The sequence below is a fragment of the Xyrauchen texanus genome, chromosome 12, assembly GCF_025860055.1.
Source record: "Xyrauchen texanus isolate HMW12.3.18 chromosome 12, RBS_HiC_50CHRs, whole genome shotgun sequence".
NCBI lineage: Eukaryota > Metazoa > Chordata > Actinopteri > Cypriniformes > Catostomidae > Xyrauchen > Xyrauchen texanus.
In genome coordinates this window covers 47,354,944-47,375,544 of record NC_068287.1, presented here as the reverse complement: position 1 = coordinate 47,375,544, position 20,601 = coordinate 47,354,944, and the positions used below count along the sequence as shown (strand labels likewise).

Below are 20,601 nucleotides of genomic sequence, written 5' to 3'. Positions count from 1 at the left end.
CAAAACATCTTTATTAGTCGTTAAAATGTCCATGAAAATGACTTTGACCCGTGAACTGAAAGAGGAACTAAAAACACATTTACTAAACAAACATGATGACTGAAAACACTCGCACACACATGCAACAGGTCACATGACCAATCGAATAATACATCATGTCCATCACATACATACAATAGAAATGAGAGTTTAGCTCCTCCTGCGGTTCATCAGCTGGATTATAAAATGCTGCTTTTACCCTGAAACACTCCAGAAGTTCTGGGGGGGTAAATCAGCGTTCGTCCGTGATGCTTCAGTTCCAGCATAAATAACTTATTGCGCAAATCTCACAAGACCCTTTATTTTATTTTGGTCACAGTACACTTACATGTTTGCATATATACAGTGAAATGTATTTCTTTTCACACATGCCAGCTAAGCTGGGGTCAGAGTTCAGGGTCAGCCATGACACAGTGCTCCTGGAGCAGATAGGGCCAAGGGCCCAACAGTACCATTTTTATGGTACTAAAAAAGGCTTTATTTTATTTTAAGTTTATTATTTTGCTGTGAAATATGAGCTGAACATTCATTTGACGGGTTTCATGAGGTTCACCCTTTTACCATAAAATTACCCACAATTAATGCATAAAAATAAATAGAGCTGAAAACAGCGACGTGTGCGCCTCTAAATCGCTGCATTAAAGGGGCAGTACACACAAAACTATAAGTTCTGTCATCATTTACTCACCCTCATGCCATCCCAGATGTGTATGACTTCCCTTCTTCTGCAGAACACAAATTGAGATGTTTAGAAGAATATCTCAGCTCTGTAGGTTCATACAATGCAAGTGGATGGTGACCAGAACTTTGAAGCACAAAAAAGCACATAAAGGCAGCATAAAAGTAATCCAGTGGTTTAATCCATGTCTTCTGAAGTGATATGATAGGTGTGGGTGAGAAACAGATCAATATTTAACCACTTACACCCGGAGTTCATTTTTAAGGATATAATGTTTAAATGGCATACCCAAAAGTAAGATATTATAACTTAAAAAAAATTAAAATAAATAAAATATATATAAATTATAAAAAATGATTCATGTTTGACGTTATACCTTTAAGACAGTATGTATGGAAGGTCATTAAATTAACTCTGGTGTTGTTCTCCAACATGTCAAATATACCAGGAAAAACTATTTGTTTTTCGACATTTTAAACTTTTGGAGATTTATAGTAAAAATGAACATTAAATATTGATTTATTGGTTGTTTCTCACCCACACGATCATATGACTTCTGAAGACGTGGATTAAACCACTGGAGTCAGTGTGGCATGAGGGTGAGTAAATGATGAGAGAATGTTCCTTTTTGGGTGTACTGTCCCTTTAAACTCTTTCACAGTTCATGAATTTGAGGATGTGCGACCATCCTGCATAATCTCTTTCTCTCCTATAGTTTCCACCTATAGAAACAAACTCTACACAAGTACACAACAGCGTTTACATGATTGCATAGAGAACCAAAGCATTCACACAACACGTGTCTGCCCTGATCTCATCTTGTAAACTCATGTAACACATTCTCTGCATTCTCCGTCTTCCCTTCCACCTTCAAAAACCCTCCCATGATGCTTCGCTATACAGTCGTCCCTTTATTATGTCCCCACAATCCTCTCTGCTGCGGTCCTAGGAGCTGGTGGTCTGTCCAGTCCAGGTCTCGTGTTTGGTTCCTGGTTTCAGGTGGGTGATGGTGACCTCCACAGCCTGCACCTTCAGGTTCTTGGGTGGGACTGGACACACCTTATACGTCACCTCGTCTCCCTCCATCGGAACATACTCGCCGTCAATCCTGAAACACCATAGAAACAATAACCAGCGGAGAACATTACTGGGTTGAATTTAATGCCGAAAACGCTGCTTTGTATTGAACGTGGAACATTCAAACGGGTGCGCTATATTGCGAAAAAGTTTACACTTAAAAGGTCAAAGTCTCCATATGCATAAATCAGGCGTATGAGCATCATTTGAAAGCTTAGAACCTGAACTTGTCAATGATAATCATCACTTCTGCATTTATGTTACTTAAAATGACAAAATAAGGCCTCAAAACATTCGCGTTGAGAATTAGCGCCCCCTAGAGGAAACGGTAGAAATATTTATATAAAAATAAAAGTCACATAACACATAAATGGACATGTCATATATCAAATGAAAGCTCTCGCTCTCAGGAATGTGATTGTATAGTGTATTTTGTTGCACTAATAACACAGTTCAAAAGATTTTCTAAAGAATCACAAAGTGAAATATGATATCTGTAAGTCAACAAATACAAATGTCTATTATGCACCGATCACTGCTGCTGCAAAGCCCCAAATAGCCAAATACTTTATATCTGCTTTTACATTAGGCAGTTTTCTAGAAAATGAGCCATTGTTGACTTGTCTGTGAGCTTGTTTGTGTGAATAATCCAATGTTATATCTTGGATGTCCAGAACAAAATATGCCGATAAGCAGGAAATGCATGCAAAACAAATCATCAGAAAAAAACTTTTTTGACTATTAATCGAATATTATACACCATCACAACGGGGGGGGGACTCAGCTTTCTAATGACACCTCGATTAAGCTTGTAGTCCACTCAGAGGCCGAGATATCCAATAAAACGATAATGGTGGTGCTTGAACTGAACATTAGACTGAATGTCTATGGACGAGCACATCTGTGAGGAATTAAATGTGTTAGAGCGCCTCCTACAGTTCACATCTGTATATTGTGATGGAATGTGATAGACATTTATTTTCTTGTGTTTACTGCCATCTAGTGGAATAAAATGAGAGTTTTCAAATTGAGGTAGTGTGAACAGAAATACATGTTTACAAAGTTAGCACAAAAAAATAAAAAAAGGTCTTTCTGTTTATCATACGATTATAAACGCATACAATATTATTTATGAATAATATTACAGTCTTTTTATTTTCATTTGGGTGGTTCTCTGAAAAATGAGACAAATATTTTGCATTTAAGTGTGAATGTGAGCTTTCAAATTTGAGTGTGAAAAATGCACCAGAGTTAAAAGGGTTGTGACTCACTCGGAGATGTGCACAAAGATGTCCTCTCCTCCATGAGCCGGTCTGATGTAACCATGACCCTGTGACCTGCAGAAGTTCTGACACACACCCTTAAAGACGGGACCCGCATTAGCACGTACAGTCCTGCAGAGAGACAGAGATTTCTGAGATGCCGTCGCCTGTAGGGTTCAGAGTTAGATCTAGTGTCGTGAGGGTTCATCTTACGTGGAGTATGTACGTGTGCGTTTGGTGAGCAGCGGACTGGGTAATTCTCCCGGCTGCAGAGTTCCTCTCTCCCACGTGCCACTGCCCTCTCGCAGGAACGGGAACGACAACGAGAGCGGCACTGAACGCTGGGACTGCAGGGACGAGTCCGCTGGGGATGACAGCTCCGGCTCCGCCATTTGTTGGACTGATGTTGTGATTTTATTAGTTTGCTCTCTAAACTCCTGTTTAACGTTCACAGACGCTGCATATAGAGGCATATAAAAACAAGTTACTGTATAATTTGGTGATGTCCCCTCTGCAGACCCGACTATCCAAATGACACCAATGTCAAACGTATTTGTTGTTGAGCAAGCGGTCCGTGTACTTTGCTCTGTTTTGTATTTGCAGTAGTACAGCTTGTGTTGTGAGAGACGTGCAGTAAAACAGCTTTTGCTTTGGCATTCAGTCTGGTTGGCACAAAGGCCCCATGTGTGTTTCAATGCAAGACGTTTTGTGCCAGGGCCGTGAGGGACAAGCATCCATTGTGAGCAAAGAGAACCAGACTGTGACAATGTGGCCCTGAAAAATATGAGGAACCATTTGTAAGATCACACTGTCTAGTTATCATTATTGGTTTGGTAAGCTATGATCACAGTGAAGGGCCCCTGGGCACTGGCCCCATTGGCCCGGTCAGTAACCCGTCCTTGACTGTTCTGCATACTATTTAAAACAATACACAAAATATAGTGCTAAGTATAAGAATAGTACGCTCTAAGCAGTATGCTAGCAGTCTGAGATCATGAATTAAGTGTACTTCACTTGCATTTACTGCCAAATGTTTATTATTTAATTACAGGTTATTAATTTAAGAACGTGTGACGTGCAATCTTGCAGTATGACGTCAGAGCCGCTGACGCGCTGCTTGTTCTTGCGTCATTATGCAACACTGCGCCACTTTAGCGTCACGTGTATCAAGAAGTGGTCTGGGTATCTCAGCGAGTATTGACGCTGACTATCACACCTGGAGTCGTGAGTTTGAATCCAGTGACTCCAGCCAGGTCTCCTTAGCAACCAAATTGGGCCGGTTGCTTGGGAGGGTAGAGTCACGTGGGGCAACCAAATTTCGCCGGTTGCTAGGGAGGGTAGAGTCACATGGGGCAACCAAATTGGGCCGGTTGCTAGGGAGGGTAGAGTCACATGGGGCAACCAAGTTGTGCCAGTTGCTAGGGAGGGTAGAGTCACATGGGGTAACCAAATTGGCCGGTTGCTAGGGAGGGTAGAGTCACATTGGGCAACCAAATTTCGCCGGTTGCTAGGGAGGGTAGAGTCACATGGGGTAACCAAATTGGGCCGGTTGCTAGGGAGGGTAGAGTCACATGGGGTAACCAAATTGGGCCGGTTGCTAGGGAGGGTAGAGTCACATGGGGTAACCAAATTGGCCGGTTGCTAGGGAGGGTAGAGTCACATTGGGCAACCAAATTTCGCCGGTTGCTAGGGAGGGTAGAGTCACATGGGGTAACCAAATTGGCCGGTTGCTAGGGAGGTTAGAGTCACATGGGGCAACCAAGTTGTGCCAGTTGCTAGGGAGGGTAGAGTCACATGGGGTAACCAAATTGGCCGGTTGCTAGGGAGGGTAGAGTCACATTGGGCAACCAAATTTCGCCGGTTGCTAGGGAGGGTAGAGTCACATGGGGTAACCAAATTGGGCCGGTTGCTAGGGAGGGTAGAGTCACATGGGGTAACCTCCTCGTGGTGGTGATTAGTGGTTCTCTCAATGGGGCGTGTGGTGAGTTGTGTGTGGATCGTGGAGAGTAGCATGAGTCTCCACATGCTGTGAGTTTCCGCAGTGTCATGCACAACGAGTCACGTGATAAGATGCAATTGAGACTTGATGCACAAACTGGCAATATTACGTCAGAGGCGCAGACACACAACTCCTTCTTAGGCGGTAACCCCCCTAATATTTATACATTGATTAATGGACAATGGATGCAGGTGTCTCAACGTGTGTTTTTGAGACCTACGTAATTTGCAAATTGACACAGTGTCTAAAAATATGCCGGTCCTGCGTGAGACACTGAAGAAACAGCGAGAGGTGATGCAGCAGTCGAGGACATTCGTCCACCATGTTTACAATGGAAAAACAGAGCAGACACACGCTAACACACGTTCAGTGTGAACGGCCCCTAACTCATGGTCAAAACAAGCTGGACATGTCATTAAAACACAACAGATTTATGTGTGGAACTGACCCAAATTATAAACGGGTCAATCTCAAAAGAAATTGACTTTCCATCTTAAAACATATTGAGATTTTCCGCTCAGTTCAGTTTTTGTCTATAAACGCTGAGGTTAAATATTTTATAACATCACTATATGCATATTTAAGCAGCCTCTGAACTTTGACCTTAAAATTATTTTGTACTTTTTGCATTTAATTATTTTTTAAACATAAATTATTATTTTTTTTACATTGATAACACCAATGCCATGAAATCAAGGGACAAACATTATTTTTAATTACCTAAATTATTAATAATAATTATATTTTGCTTTTTTGCACACTTGTTCAGTCTACCAGAATTATTTCAGGCAAAACAGAGTCAAGCCATTTCATATTATTAAAGGTTAGGTTATAGAATAATACCTAATAAAAATATATATTTATTGATTGATTTTTTTGGGCTTTTTGAAAGATTTTTCATGTCTGAAATGTCAAGGGATGTTTGTCAACATATTTTGATATCGACCCAAACGTTGACAGAAATAACCTTTTGTCGTCAATTCTTTCCATAAATAAATAGATACTTTTAATATATTAAATGATTGAAGCAACGTATTAAGAGATGTACTATATTTCAAGCACTTTTTAAGCACCTCTTGATAAAAATGGCTATTTTCAAGGATTTTCCAGGACTTCAATTTGAAAAAGCCAAATTGAAGCCCCTTGCAGAAACACTGAGCCTATGACTTTAAGACTGTCATGACCTGTGGAACATAGTGTAGATAGGGAAAAACACATAGAATAATATATATGTTCAGATTCAAGATGTTGTTCTCTGATCAATAAATGCGCAGTCATACATCTCTAATAACTTATTTTATTATCAATCAGGAAGTCTCATAATTATATTTTTAAATGATTTCAGATTGAGCTTGAGTACAAAACTCAACTTAATGCATAAATTCTCTCCTGGACTACTTAATTAAATTTATGTAATATTTAATTCATAATAGAAATGTATAAAGGTGGAATTTTCGCGTGCACTTTTCTTTTCAGAGATATATATATATATATATATATATATAATGTACTTTAATATAAAATATATGTTATGTATATATAATGTATTAAAATGTTAATATATATATTTGTTTTATTTTTAAAATACTTGTTTTTAATATTGCATTCTATTTGCAGTTCATGTTTTATGATTGTTATTATTAATGTGTTTGGGCAAACTCTAGTCTGGTACTTCTGTATGTTGGCTGATGACTCTATTATATACTATTATATCAGTAGAGGGCACTGCTTCAGAATTAATTCAGATTTAACACAATTTAATCTGTCAGAACAAAATCTGTCCATTAATCTGTCACATTTAGAACTGTGTAATAATGTCCATACACCAAATTCAGAGCAAAATGTGCATGTAAATAAAAACCAGACATTTTCAAAAAGAAAATGGTTTAAATATATATATATAATAATAATAATAATTCAATCCTAATCATCAATATTAATAATAATATTTCTTTATTAAACTGAACATTTTTATATAAGTTTACACAAAATAAAAAAGAAATGTTTTTTTTTATTATTAAAAGAAATCGCTTCATGTTGTTTAGAAACTCCATTTCCCATCATGCAGTTTGAAACGCTGTTAATTCGTCACTACGCCCCCTGCTGAGTGGATGCTCCAGTTGTCCAATGGGCAGCCGTTCCTTGTGTTTTGTAGCCAATAGCGACTCTGTTGCTATGACATCTTTTATTTTTAGCCTTCCGCAGCACACCCTAGCACGTGGGAATATTAATTCGCGAATTAAATTAGAGACTGACTGTAATAGGTGGGTTTTACAGTACACCGAAATAAAAGGTGTACTGTAAAACCCATATTAGCCTACACATGATATTGTCTATAACATTTTACTACTTTAAAAGTAAACATTGGTTCATTATTCACAATATCCATACATGTGAAACTAGCTTTAAAAAAAAAAAAAAGATTTCCTTTACATGGCAATGCATTTGACATAAACATTTAATCAAACTTGACCGCTTATAAAGTAGTTCCGGTTGAGCCGCGTCACAGCGCTGGGCGGAGCGAACGAGCGCTCCTGTATAAATGCGCGTGAAGTTTTCACGGGCGCGTGCGGGTGCAAGGACACGTCACAAAAATATTAATATAAACATAAAAGTGCGTTTCAGTCCAGCACACGGTTCTCTGTGTAGGATTTCATCAACTTTGCAACCATGCAATATTCCCGCTACTCATGCAATTAATGGGAATTATAAACGCAAGCTTTTGGATCAGTAAGTAGCCCGTTTAATTCACAATGTTCAAATAAATTAAATATAAAGTGTTCTGAGCAGAACTGCATGCATTGCACAGCATGGTGCATTGACACATTTCTAGTCTTTGTTTTTGTTTTGTGGTGTACAATCAGATGATAGAAAAGATAATTGTTTATTTGAGTCATTTGCAAACATGCTCATTATTTGTGTTTGCATGTATATTTATGTGCATGATGAATGTGAGATGTCCTTGTTTTTAATGGTGTGTTCAGATGAGTAGAACAGGCCAAAGGTTTAGAAAAGCTGATTATTGATCATTAGTGTTGTTCTCTGGTGTTTGTCATGAGGGAATCGTTCAGCACTCTTTTAACTACTTGTGTTTTGCATATTTAATTTAAACATTTTAGTTACACTTAAATACACTTTTCCAACTCATTTGCAGAGGGGCTGAGGATAAATGGGCATTAGGGTTGTTTGTTTTTTTGGATTCTGTCTTTGTGCCACTGACGTTTTGAAAAGTATGCACTGCGCTTGAGTGTTTATCACAGGACTTTTTTTTGTATCCCCTTTTCTCCCCAATGTAGGAATGCCCAATTCCCACTGCTAAGTAGGTCCTCGTGTTGGCGCGGTTACTCGCCTCAATCCGGGTGGTGGAGGACGAGTTGCCGCCGCTTCCGAGACCGTCAATCCGCGCATCTTATCACGTGACTCGTTGTGCATGACACCGCGGAGACTCACAGCATGTGGAGGCTCATGCTACTCTCCACGATCCACACACAACTCACCACACGCCCCATTGAGAGAACCACTAATCACCACCACGAGAAGGTTACCCCATGTGACTCTACCCTCCCTAGCAACCGGCCCAATTTGGTTGCTAAGGAGACCTGACTTGAGTCACTCAGCACGCCCTGGATTCAAACTCGTGACTCCAGATGTGATGGTCAGCGTCAATACTAGCTGAGATACCCAGACCTAGGGCTGGGTGATAAAACAATATCAATATTTATCGCGATAAAAAAAACTCTATCGACGATTAGCTTTTGAGTAATTTTCGATATTTAGCCTGTGTTCTACATCTAGACATGCACATTGCTAAAAACTGTAGCAGTTTGGCTTTCTTATCAATTGTTTTCACTGGCGCGTGCTGAGCGAATGTGAGCGAGCGTTTTCAGTTCCTTCCTATGGAAGCCGAGTGTCAAGCTCGCGAGTTGGATTGTAAGATTGACAGCAGTGCGGGGCAAGCGGTTCCTAGCGTTGGGAGCAGCTTTGTGCGGATTTCTTCCGCTTCAGTGGAAACGCCACCTCAGACTGTATGTAGTTGTTATTGCCCCGCTACGCATGTCGCCGCGATCCGGATCCCAGATTGATTCCATCTTGACTGCAAGACATCATGACTACGGTTACACCCTCTCATCATCTCGTTTTGTCGCGCTGCTCACAGAAGCACTGGTTACATCATATCTGATCTTTCTGCGCTGTATTCTTGAATATTGTTCTCTAGCACTGAAACGCGCTTCACTGATGCCCGGGCCGCCCCTGCTTCCTCTTTTCCCCACATGTGAGTAAACATGAGGTGTGTTTCCCCAGAGCGCCTTTTAGTTTTATTAATCCGCATGTTCCAAGACTTTAATAATAAACATATAGATTTCTGTTCTAATTTTGTGAAATTATTCAGATGTCATCATCTCTGACAAGGATGGAAGACAAAACTGTCAAAAACATCTTATAACATTCATGTCCAACTACACTCAATTGATAAACTCTATAAAATATTGTAATATTTTCACAGAAGATCCCTCAGACACCACTGCATCGGTGGTGTCTGGGACCCCAACACAGTTTTGTACAGACTATTTAGACCGATTAGGATTTTGTTTTCTCTTTTTTTTTTTTTTTTGAAATTCAAAAAAATGTGCAAATGTGATTGAATATCGTGATAAATATCAATAGTGATAATATTTTTTTCCATATCGCCCAACCCAGACCCCGTATCACCGGACTTGTTAACTACTTTATTACAAGTGCTAGATTATCCACATGACAACTTTTCCGTATTTGTCTTCACTAGCCCTTTAGCTAGCATGTTAACATAACAAACCAAACTAAACACGATTAATGCTGTGTGTTTATTAACATTAAAGCATAGGAATGTCACTGAGGCCGATAAATCGGCCGATATTCTGACTTTTTTAATTATCGCATCGGCTGATATATTTTCCTGTTTGTCCGGGTTTAAAAATTTTTATATATAATGTAATAATAAATGCATACATGTAAATGTAAATGTAGATGGGTAATGTTTTGCAGTGTAGCTGAACAATGCCCAGAAAACCTTAAACATGCACGGTCTGGTCAGGACAACTGACAACCATTGAATGTTGATGTTAAACTCAACCAACTGTCTGTTGACTAGCCCTTTTTTATCACATAGAATTAGTTTTTTCTTTGTTTCCTTGCACTAGTTTGAGTGGGGAGGGTGTTGAACTTTTCCACTCTTAGTAGTGGTGGAAATTTTGATTCTTTCCAGAGACTCGTTCATTTTTAGTTCGTTCACCAAAATGATTCGTTCAGATTCGTTCACTGATTCGTTCAGTTTTTTTTTTCCATATTACACAAATACGTCAGCAGCAGGTGCGGCAAAATGTGTTGTTCAACTAACGTATTTACTTGTTACAAAATAAAAACTGATTTGACTTTATTAAAAATGGTGCCCTACTCATTAAATGGATAAAATAAGTCTAAATAAGTGATCAAAGTCTTTACACTCTTTTTATCTTTTAAATTACACTCTTTTCGGATGACCAAATCACAAGTGTTTTTTAATTTGTTTGCATACTAGGCAGGCTAGTTAACATTTTATTTGTTTGGTCAGAACGAGTTAAACGAGGAGTTATGTTCTGTATGTAAGATATGAATTGCGCGTGCACAGTACGGATACCTGCGCTTTGCATTCACTTTCTGCTGATTGAGGAACTAGATTGACAGAATGGCCGACCTGGTACATGAACTGGGTATAGCAACCAATTCGTTCACGAACGGGAGATCTCTCTCTCGTTCAGACTCAAAACAGAGCAATATGATATTCATTCAGCAGAGTAGATCCAACCAATTACATGCCCCTTCTAAGCCCGAGCTGAAATGCTATTAGCTGACGTGAGTCACGTGACGCTAAATGAGATGGAATGACGTGACGCAAATAATCAATACTCTAATTTTTTTTATGTTTTACAGTTTTTAAACAAACAAAAGTGCATGACATGACTCAAACATATATATTTATTTTTTAAAAGTATAAAACTGTTGAAACATAAAACAACAATAATAAAAATAAATAATACAAAATGCACACAAAACACCAGTGCTTACACTATTTACTATATAAATAGTCAGGTAAAGTGCAATGTATAATACAAAACAGGTAGTGCAAAACTACAAAAGTTCTTTTTTTAAACAGTATAAAATATAAAAACAGGTAAAAGTACTGTAAAGTTAAATCAAGCTAAAACACAGTAGTGCAAAAATAATTTGCACTAAACAGCAAGTAAAGTTTACTTAGTAAACATTAGTGCAAATATAAACAGTAGTAAACAGTAGCTTATCCCTGTATAAAGTGCAAAAAAAAACAAAAAAAAAAACAGAACAGCATGAAAAAAAGACCCTGCCATATAAGCAGGTATAACAACAACAGGATTATTCAAAGTTGGCATTCAAAAACATCAGCTGTCTGGCCTTAGCGGGGCTGATTCTGCTTCTTTTTTCAGAGATTATCTGTCCCATCTTGCTGAAAACTCTTTCTGATGGAACAGATGTTGCCACAATGCAAAGCCTTCCCAGTAGGGCTGCATCTAACGATTATTTTTGTTGTTGATTAATCTATCGATTATTTCTTCGATTAGTCGACTAATCTAACGATTATTTTTCCGATTAATCTAATACATATTTTTGGGATTAGCCGATTTATCCATTGGCAAACTTTCCAATAAATAATAAGTACAACTTCTACATTAGTATTTCAAACTTTTATTAATTCATTTTCTGAATTTTTTTTTGTATCTGTCCCTATTCAAATAAACAATAAATAAATAAATACACTAGATTACAGCCTAGGCTACTGTTAATATGTAAATATAACGTTATTGTTTGTTTTAAAGTCTACATTAGAGACATGCGCTGGACGGATTTCTCCCTTAATAATTCCTAAAACGCGGACATCTCTGTTATTATCAATGAAACTGACTGCACAATGAATCTTTCATTATATCGATTTGCCAGTATGCAGAATTCAGCACTGAACAAAAAGTCCATTTTGAGCGGTGAGGAGATTCCATCTTAAATGCTTCTGATTGGCCATTGCGTTCAAGAAATCAACACATATGTCTGTGATTGGCTACATTGTTAAACGCTGCAAACATGTTATACATAGACCCTGGCCTGTAAATCTTTTCTATCTATTTTGTTTTAGTTGTTCTTGTTGCTTTTGTGCAACAGATGAATGACAATTTATTTGTTTTGAGATGTTCAATTTATAGATTTCTATTTTGCGGTAGTCCCGCGAATCGCTTTTATTCTCCCGCAACCAGCACACACACACACGAGTGCATTATCACCAGCGCCAAGACTCGGCCATCAGATCCCGTGCCGCACTCTGTTGTGTTGGGTCCCGCGGAGTGCATGTCTCTAGTCTACATGTGCATACACAACTTTTAAAAACGGGCAATTTAAATGCACTGAAGGCTTCGTTGACAGATTTAAGTTGAAGTTATAAATGAAAGTCCATTTTATTGTCGCCGAATGGGCCAATAAATTACATCTGCACCGTTAGCAATTAACACTATTAACTAGCACACAAACTGTAATAGCTGAAAAAGAAGGTATGACCGCAACAACAACTCCAAAAACTCACTGTAATAAAGCCTACTACTTACCCAGCTGGCTCGTCGTTTTGAGTTCGCAGAGTCACAGGATGTTTCCTTTTAAGATGCTCGTTCATAGCAGTTGTGCTGCCATAGTATGACATTTTCGCTTTGCATAGTAAACAAAGCACCTTTCTGTTCGGCTGTAGTTTAAAGTATTCCCATACTTTGGATGATCGTGGTCTGGCTTTATGTGATAAAGCCAGATTGTCATTTTCACCATGAGCTGGAGCAGAAGCCGCCATTACTCGATATTTAAACGTAAATAATGAATGTGACGCGTCGACGCATTTCGTGTCGACGTATTTTCATAGTCGACGTAATCGATGACGTCGACGCGTCGTTGCGGCCCTACTTCCCAGCATAACTTGGGTCAGTCTGGGGTAAATCAGTGCCCGGTTTTGCCACCAGAGTAGTGGGTTTGAGGACCTTGGTTGAAGGGGCTCCTCTGAATATGACCGAACTTCCAAAACAGCCTCTGCTGAAGAACTTGTATTTGTCACAAGACCTGCAACTTGTTCATCGAAATCACCCCACACTAAGCTTTCTTGTGTTTCTTGCGGTGCTGGTGCTGCTGCTGCCTGTTGCTGCTCTGGTTGATGTGCTGAGGAAGATCTCACTCTCCCAGCGGCATTTTTGAGTCTCTGGATGGCTTCATTTGCTGTATGATCATCTGAAAAGGCCTTTTTTTTTAAATCTTGGGTCCAGTGCAGACGCTTCTGAGAGCAGATGGTGAAATTCCACCTTGTGGAACCTGGTAGCCATATCTTTGGTAATTGCTTCAAGCATGTCCATTATAGGTTTTCTGAACCCTCCCGATCTCAGGTATCTTGTGCTTATTTTTTGGACACTCCGTGAAAGCAGGATCACCTTTGAGGCAGTCACATAGCTATAGGGAGCAAAAACAACATTTGAATTTAATAAATACAGTATAATAATTATTAATGAATAATATTAATTTCCCTGCATTACTGTGGCAATAACAATGCCACTTATAATTTATTTATTTTACAGTCTGCAAAAGCTGCTTGCAAAACATAGTTTTTTAATGTTATGCTAATAAGAGTCAAATTAAATTAAATTATTAAATTAAATTTGTTATAATAATGATTGTTCTGAGAGTATTGTTACATACCTCTCACCACTGATTTCAATTGTGACTTCTTCAAATGATTTTAAAACCTCACAGGCCTCTTCCATTTCTTTCCACTCATCCTGTGTCAGAATTTCCAGTCGAGAATTTACTAGTGCAAGTGTGGTGATGATGGCATCCTTGTTATCAAGAAATCTCTGTAACATATAAAATGTGGAGTTCCATCGTGTTGGGCAGTCCTGTTTCAGTTTTAACTCTGGCAAGCCCATCTGCTGCTGAGTTGCCTTGAGTTTTTCAGCTGCCACTGTGCTTCGGTGCATGTACTCCACAATTGCTTTAACCTTATTCAGTGTATTTTGGATTACATGGAGTCCACCCCTCACAATCAAATTAATTGTGTGGGCAAAACATGGCAGATGCTTCCATGAGGTTTTGTGAATGGCTAGGGTTATGTTGTGAGCATTGTCAGAGACACAAGCTACTATTTTGTCCGTTATGTTCCACTCTCTGGCAATTCTTAAAAGATTGTCGGCCAGATTATCTGCAGTGTGTCTTTCAGTAAATTCAAAACAATCTAACAGACATGTCTCCATTTTAAAATTGTCAATGAAGTGGCATGTAACTGACATGAAACCACATGTGGCCCTAGATGTCCAGCAGTCGGTTGTGAGGCAGACAGCCGATGCCTTGCCAACTTTGTCCATAATTTGTTCACTGAACCTTTGAAAACATTTCTGGAATGATTGTTTTTGACAGGGTCTGCCTGCTGGGCAATATATAGGAGGGGTTTAAGGCCTTTGTAAATGCTTTGAAACCTCTGTCCTCCACAATGGAAAAAGGTTGTAGATCCAATGCAATCATCCTTGCCAGGTCCTCATCCACTTTCTTTTGTCTTAGTGGGTCAATTGGCCGAGCCACAAAATGTGTTAGGGTGGTCTGTCCTGCCTGTCGTCTGTGTGGGACAGTTGTATGAGGTGTGCTGGTAGTGGCAGATGAGGTAGGAGGAGGTTGAGCAGTACTGGTACTGATGGATGTTCCAGGATCCTCAGCTTGTTCAGTTTCCCTTTGTGTCAGCTGCACAGTTGGATGCTTTACCTTTAGATGCCTGTTAAGGTTAGCTGTAGATCCTCCTTTAAAGGACAACTGTGTTTTACAAATTGTACACAAAGCCTGTGTTGGAGACACCTCATTAAAATAATTCCATAATACACTTCTCTTTCTGGTGCCACTCATTTTGAAGTTAGCAGATTACCTGATGTAGTTTGTAGATTTTAGTAAAAACGAAAATTTTAAGCTGTCTTTTATTAAATTAAACCATCAGCTTGCACGGTTAACTTCATCGTTATTATTATCTTGACGTTCGAACAACTGGTTCTTTCATTCACGAACGAGATGTATGTAACCGTTCATTTGACTCGTTCAAACTCAAAGCAACTCAATAAAGGGCGTATTCGTTCACTAGATTCAACAAATCACATGCTCCGTCCTCGTATCATACTCGAAGGCTATTGGCTCGAGGTTTAGTCACTCTTTGTCTTTGACAGATGAAACGGTCCACAGAGCTACACGGTTCATTGAGCTGCGCATGCGCGCAATAGCGGCGCGCAGTGGTGGAGGGAGGAATTTCAGTGAACGAGAAATATGAGTCAGTGGATAACGTGAACGAGAATGATTCGTTCACCTAAAAGATTCGTTCAAAAAGAACGATTCGTTCACGAACGTAACATCACTAACTCTTAGTTTATGTAATCATTGGTGCTTTAGCAAGCAGAACAGATGAGGGATTTCATGACGATAATCTTGGATTGGTACCTTGGCCTCAGCATCTGTTGACACATTCACAGTAGCAACGTATTTTGACCATGTTCTGTATTTCTATTCCATTTACATGAGTCTTTTGTTTTGGTTTTCCAGGGGCATTGAAGAAATTGTATCTTGGAGAACCATTTCCACACTGCAAGGCCAAGCATCACACATGTCAAGGCTGATTCTGGTCGCTGGCCTACTTAAATGGACTTCAAGTTGTTGATGGGGTGAAGATTACATTTTTTTAAAGATCAACTGGTCTCTGACAATCATTTAAGCAATTTTTGAACCAAAGAACCAAAATCAGAGGTCCTTTCTTTCAAATTGATAACAAGCCAGAGACTATTACAAACATTCACCTTAAACTTTGCAAGAGATGTTGAGACTGTCATAGGCAAAATTCAAGACATAATCAGACATAATCATGCATCTGGAGGTCAAGGTTGCGTTGAACTTCATCGTGTCATACTTGTACAACAAGCTTCCACGCCGGAGGGCGGATCTCTTTGGTGAGGAGTTGGAACGTATATTAGTGTCCCGTTTTGAAGGACACTGGTATCCAGAGGTACCTTTACGTGGTTCTGCCTTCCGCTGTCTTAACCTGGGGGGTCATAGGGACCCGGTGGTGGAATTAGCAGCCAAGAGGAGCGGTCTGGACACTGAAGAAGTCCATGCTAATGTTCCCCCTGAGCTCAGCATTTGGATAGACCCTTATGAAGTGTCCTACCAGATTGGGGAGAAGGGTGCAGTGAACGTTCTCTACATGCAGGACTCGCCAGGTTTAAGGGATGACGGTGAAAGGTCTGATGATGCGGATGCACCCAATAAAGGAGACATTGAGTTCGAGGAATTGAAAAGTCTGGGCTTTAACCCAGAGGCTCAGGTGTTTGTGCCCATTGGTGGCCAGGCATCGCCTGTCTTGCTACCGCCACACTCCAGCTCACCGACCCCAATCTCTACCTCATCTTGCCAGGGGCTGTTTGGTTATGCTGCCCCCAGCACTCCCACCAATCTCAGTGCTCATTCCTCCAACCCTTCCACCCCGTCGCCACCCAATGCAGCCCTTGTATACCCACACCCTGCAGCTCCACCCAGCTCCTGCCCTGCTCAGGTATTAACCTTCACCACAGCCAGCTTCGCCGCAACAAAATTCGGCTCTACGAAGATGAAGAAGAACAACTGTGGAAGTTCTGTAGGTTCTGGTGTAGTCGTCACTCCGCAACAAAGGCTGGTTACACACTCCCCTAACACCATCTCCCCACCAGGGCTGGTCAAGCACAAACCCCTTTCCATAGCCGTGCACTCCCTGGTTAACCCCATCCCTAGCCAACTGTCTCCCAATGCCAAAGAGTTTGTGTTTCCCCCTTCCCAGAGGCCCCTCTACTTTGATGCAGAAGTAATGCCTATGACCCCACTCCAGGCTCTGCCCACACATGCCTCCTTTGATCCATTCTCAAGCCCACCACCAGGCCAGGCTGTGAGAATCATTGGAGGCACCAGTGGGATTTCCTTTATGGATAAACCTCCATTTGTGGAAGGGCTTGGAGGATACAATTTGCAGTATTCTGGCCAGGCTTTCCAGCCTGTTGTGTTGGCCAACTAAAGAGTCTCAGAGTTGAAGATCCCAATGCTGAAACACTTTCCTTTCAGGACCTTTTTTCCCCTCACAGATTGTTGTTACTACCATAGTGAAAAAGTATTATGAATACTTATTGAGTATTACTTGTGATTGTTGCTTTTCCATTTGTAATTTTTTGTTCCTTGATGTTATTACTTTCTAAACTTTGAGTAACCAGCCTCCTGTTGCACCGGTATTGTTGCTTTCATTGATTCTTGATTGGGGTGTCCATTGCCCAAATCTTTGTCTCCATAGTCTGATGCTCTTCAGGTCTATGCTTTCTAAATACTAATGATTTAATGAACTCTGGATAAAAGCTAATATTTTTTCAGAAAAGTATAGGAAGCTAGATGCATATAAGGGAATAGAGCTGATGGAAAGTGAAGATTACAGTCCCATTAACAGTCCGGTCACACCTAATTGGTCATAATTAAGGATCTATGGTAATTTTATGACACGTTCTCCGAACCAACGCAAGTCACATGCTCTTGAGCTGATAAGAGGCAGCACATGCTTTTCATTGTGAATAAACTGAGCCAAATTCTAATGACACCAACCAGTGTTTAAACTTGACATTTCTCACATCATTGTAATGCAGAGTTGGATTGAAGTTTTCATTCTCACAAATCTTGTGAATTAATTTCAGAGGAAGGACACAAGGCAGAATGATTTATGGAGGGTTGTTTGTGAGTCTGATTGTTTTTTCTTCTCTAATACTTACTGGTTCTTGGCCAGCAGTGCATGAAGGTGACTGGGAGGTGCTGGAGATATTGATAAACGGCTGAATGTGTGATGAGATGGGACAAAACAATGGTGGAAGTGTTGATGCAGAGAGGCTCAGATTAGCTTTACAGCACTGAGACCGGTGTTAAATTGTTACATTGTTCTTTTTACTTTAATCCAGAGGTTGTCAACTGTAGTATGGAGGAGATTCTACAGTGAAAATGTCACACTTTTGTTTCCTTTAGAGCAAGTACTTCGAATGTTACCTCATATTCTGACTACATTGGCTGTGTTTTGTGAAGTGCATGTATGGTCTCTTTAGAGTGCTAGGATTGAAGCTAGTATTCTAGAATCTTCTTGTTGAAGGTAGGAGGAGCCTGTTATGGTATCCATTATGACCTCACATCCCCCTTGGAACTTTGGCCATGCTGCACTTTACACACTAGATCTTTGGAAACTCTCAATGCTAAAAAAAAACTGCTACATGCTAAAGGTCCGTTACTCGCCCTTTAATAGCCAATTATGTCCTGTAGTTTAAAGATTGTATTAAAATGGAAGTTTATAATGGGCTGGTGGTTGGGTGAGACAGTATGTATGTCCTAACCTTGCTGTGATGTCCCTCCCAAACATTGAAATGTGAACGTCACTACATTTCAAATTCTGTTGATTTCATTTGGGGTGGGTGGGATTTGGAGATCTCTATAAATGCTATGACTGGGTGTATTTGTACATTTGTTTGTAATTTATTTACAATATTTCTATTTTTTTTCCCCTCTTTTTTTTTTTTTCAAAAGAGTTATCTATGGCATTTGTAAAACAAATGAAGAGATGTATACTATAATGACATGAATATGTGTATATTTCTTATGTTTGAGATCTTTTGTTTAGTTTCTTACGTGCTGAAGTTATTTTTTCAGAAATAACAATATATATATGAATGACATATATATGATGAAATGACTAATAAAATGTTTAACAAAATGTTAAATGTGTATTTTACCTTCAACAAAAATCTTTGAATTGAAGATTGGTAATTTTTTGGGTCATTGGAGAATGTGTTTATGAGCTGGAGAAATGTTCCATGTCCTACTGAAAAACTGAAGTGTCCTGAACATTGTGTACAAAACTCTCTGCACTCGAAATGTTCATACCCATCCTAACAAACGCTGCCTGTTGTTCTTCTGCAGCCAGTGTTGTACTATTGTACAGTATTGGGTTTTGTTTGCATTATTTGGAACTAGTCCTAATCCTTATTTTGGTGATTTCTTCAGTGGTGGAAAGGGAACTGATTTTTATTACTTGAGTAAAAGTACTGCTACTGAAGAAATAATTCACTTGAGTAAGAGTAAATGAGTATTTTGCTGAAAAACTGTGTTACTTTATGAACATTATATATAGTATACATGTTCTTGAAAAAACTGATGATTCCTTTCACCAAGGATGCATTAAATTAATCAAAAATACTGTCAATCATTAATTGCAAAATATGACGTTGGAAATCGCGTATTCCTTACAAAAGCATTGTAAAGTGCTAATTTGGAATATGTTCTTATTATTAGAATAATTGAAAATCGTTGCACTACCGTGCGGACATCACAATACAGTGGGTTTTTTCCACATTTGCTGAGGTGTTCAGTTCTTACAAGTTGCTTTACACTTCCAGGTAACATTTTGGTTTTAGAAATAGGCAAATAGAAACCCATTCTGCTGAAATTCTATTTTCTCCTAAAGTCTATTATTTTAGAGAGATGAAGGCTATTCATGCATTACTATTTGAAAAACTAATCTCTAACCAGGATAGAGAGGGAAGTGGATGGACAGATGCACAACAGAAAGACAAAATCACCGTCTCTAGTTTGAGAAACTCCTCACAGGTCCTAAACTAGCAGCTTCTCAATACCAAAGACCTGCATTACAGCAAGAGGATTCTTGGACCAACAGAACATTTTAATAATACATTTATTTAAATATAAATATCCATTTGTAACTTTCTAAATGTCTCTAAATCATCTCTAAAATACAGAATGAAACTCAAATATCAAATACAAAACTATCATAATGCAATATCATACAGGAGGAAATGTATCCTCAATGAGATTAAGCAAACTGTTATCAACTCCTACAACTGAATAAACTAAGACAAAAATAAAAATGTTAGTGTTTAGAGAAATATGATTGACTCAAACACTAAAAGTGGATGTTCTGTATATGTATTATTGTATTACAGTTATAATAAAGTCTTGATTAACATTATGGTCATTAACATATTGAGAGATTATTATTCAGTCAGTTGTAGCTTTGGTGACATTATGTTTTGTGATTTCTCAAACCTTCATTATATAACATCCCTTGCACACTTTTGGCCTCCAGCGGGTGAGACAGGGCAGGGTAATACAGTACAGCACCGTGAGCGAGAGTATTACCCGCTAGAACAGTTTATTTTGAACAAGAGGGGTGAACGGTTACTGAATTTAACACTGGAGTACAACACTGAACTCATGCGGATTGATAGAAGTGGAGAGCCCGTCTGTGAGCGTGATGGTGCGAGGAACCGGATGGCGGGAAAAACAATAATGTTCAGTGAAAAGTCAAAAGAACATTTATAATGTATTTAATTGTAACTATATCAGATATTATTAATAAAACATGAGAACTCATTGCATGGAATTTTTTTGCC

General features: G+C 39.2%; 2 protein-coding genes across 2 annotated transcripts; one reads left to right on the top strand and one right to left on the bottom strand.

Annotated features, from left to right (window-relative positions):
- Positions 1–307: 307 nt before the first annotated feature.
- On the bottom strand, positions 308–3,613 carry LOC127652460 (cold shock domain-containing protein C2-like). Its single transcript, XM_052138621.1, has 3 exons — positions 3,271–3,613; positions 3,067–3,189; positions 308–1,826 (listed from the first exon to the last, which is right to left on the bottom strand). Exons 1-3 carry the CDS (start codon positions 3,528–3,530, stop codon positions 1,664–1,666), a joined length of 546 nt encoding a protein of 181 aa, XP_051994581.1. The 5' UTR covers positions 3,531–3,613; the 3' UTR covers positions 308–1,663.
- Positions 3,614–7,622: 4,009 nt separating this feature from the next.
- On the top strand, positions 7,623–18,880 carry LOC127652451 (protein Tob2-like). Its single transcript, XM_052138610.1, has 2 exons — positions 7,623–7,786; positions 15,692–18,880. The coding sequence occupies exon 2, from the start codon at positions 16,008–16,010 to the stop codon at positions 17,184–17,186; it is 1,179 nt and encodes a 392-aa protein (XP_051994570.1). The 5' UTR covers positions 7,623–7,786; positions 15,692–16,007; the 3' UTR covers positions 17,187–18,880.
- Positions 18,881–20,601: the final 1,721 nt, after the last annotated feature.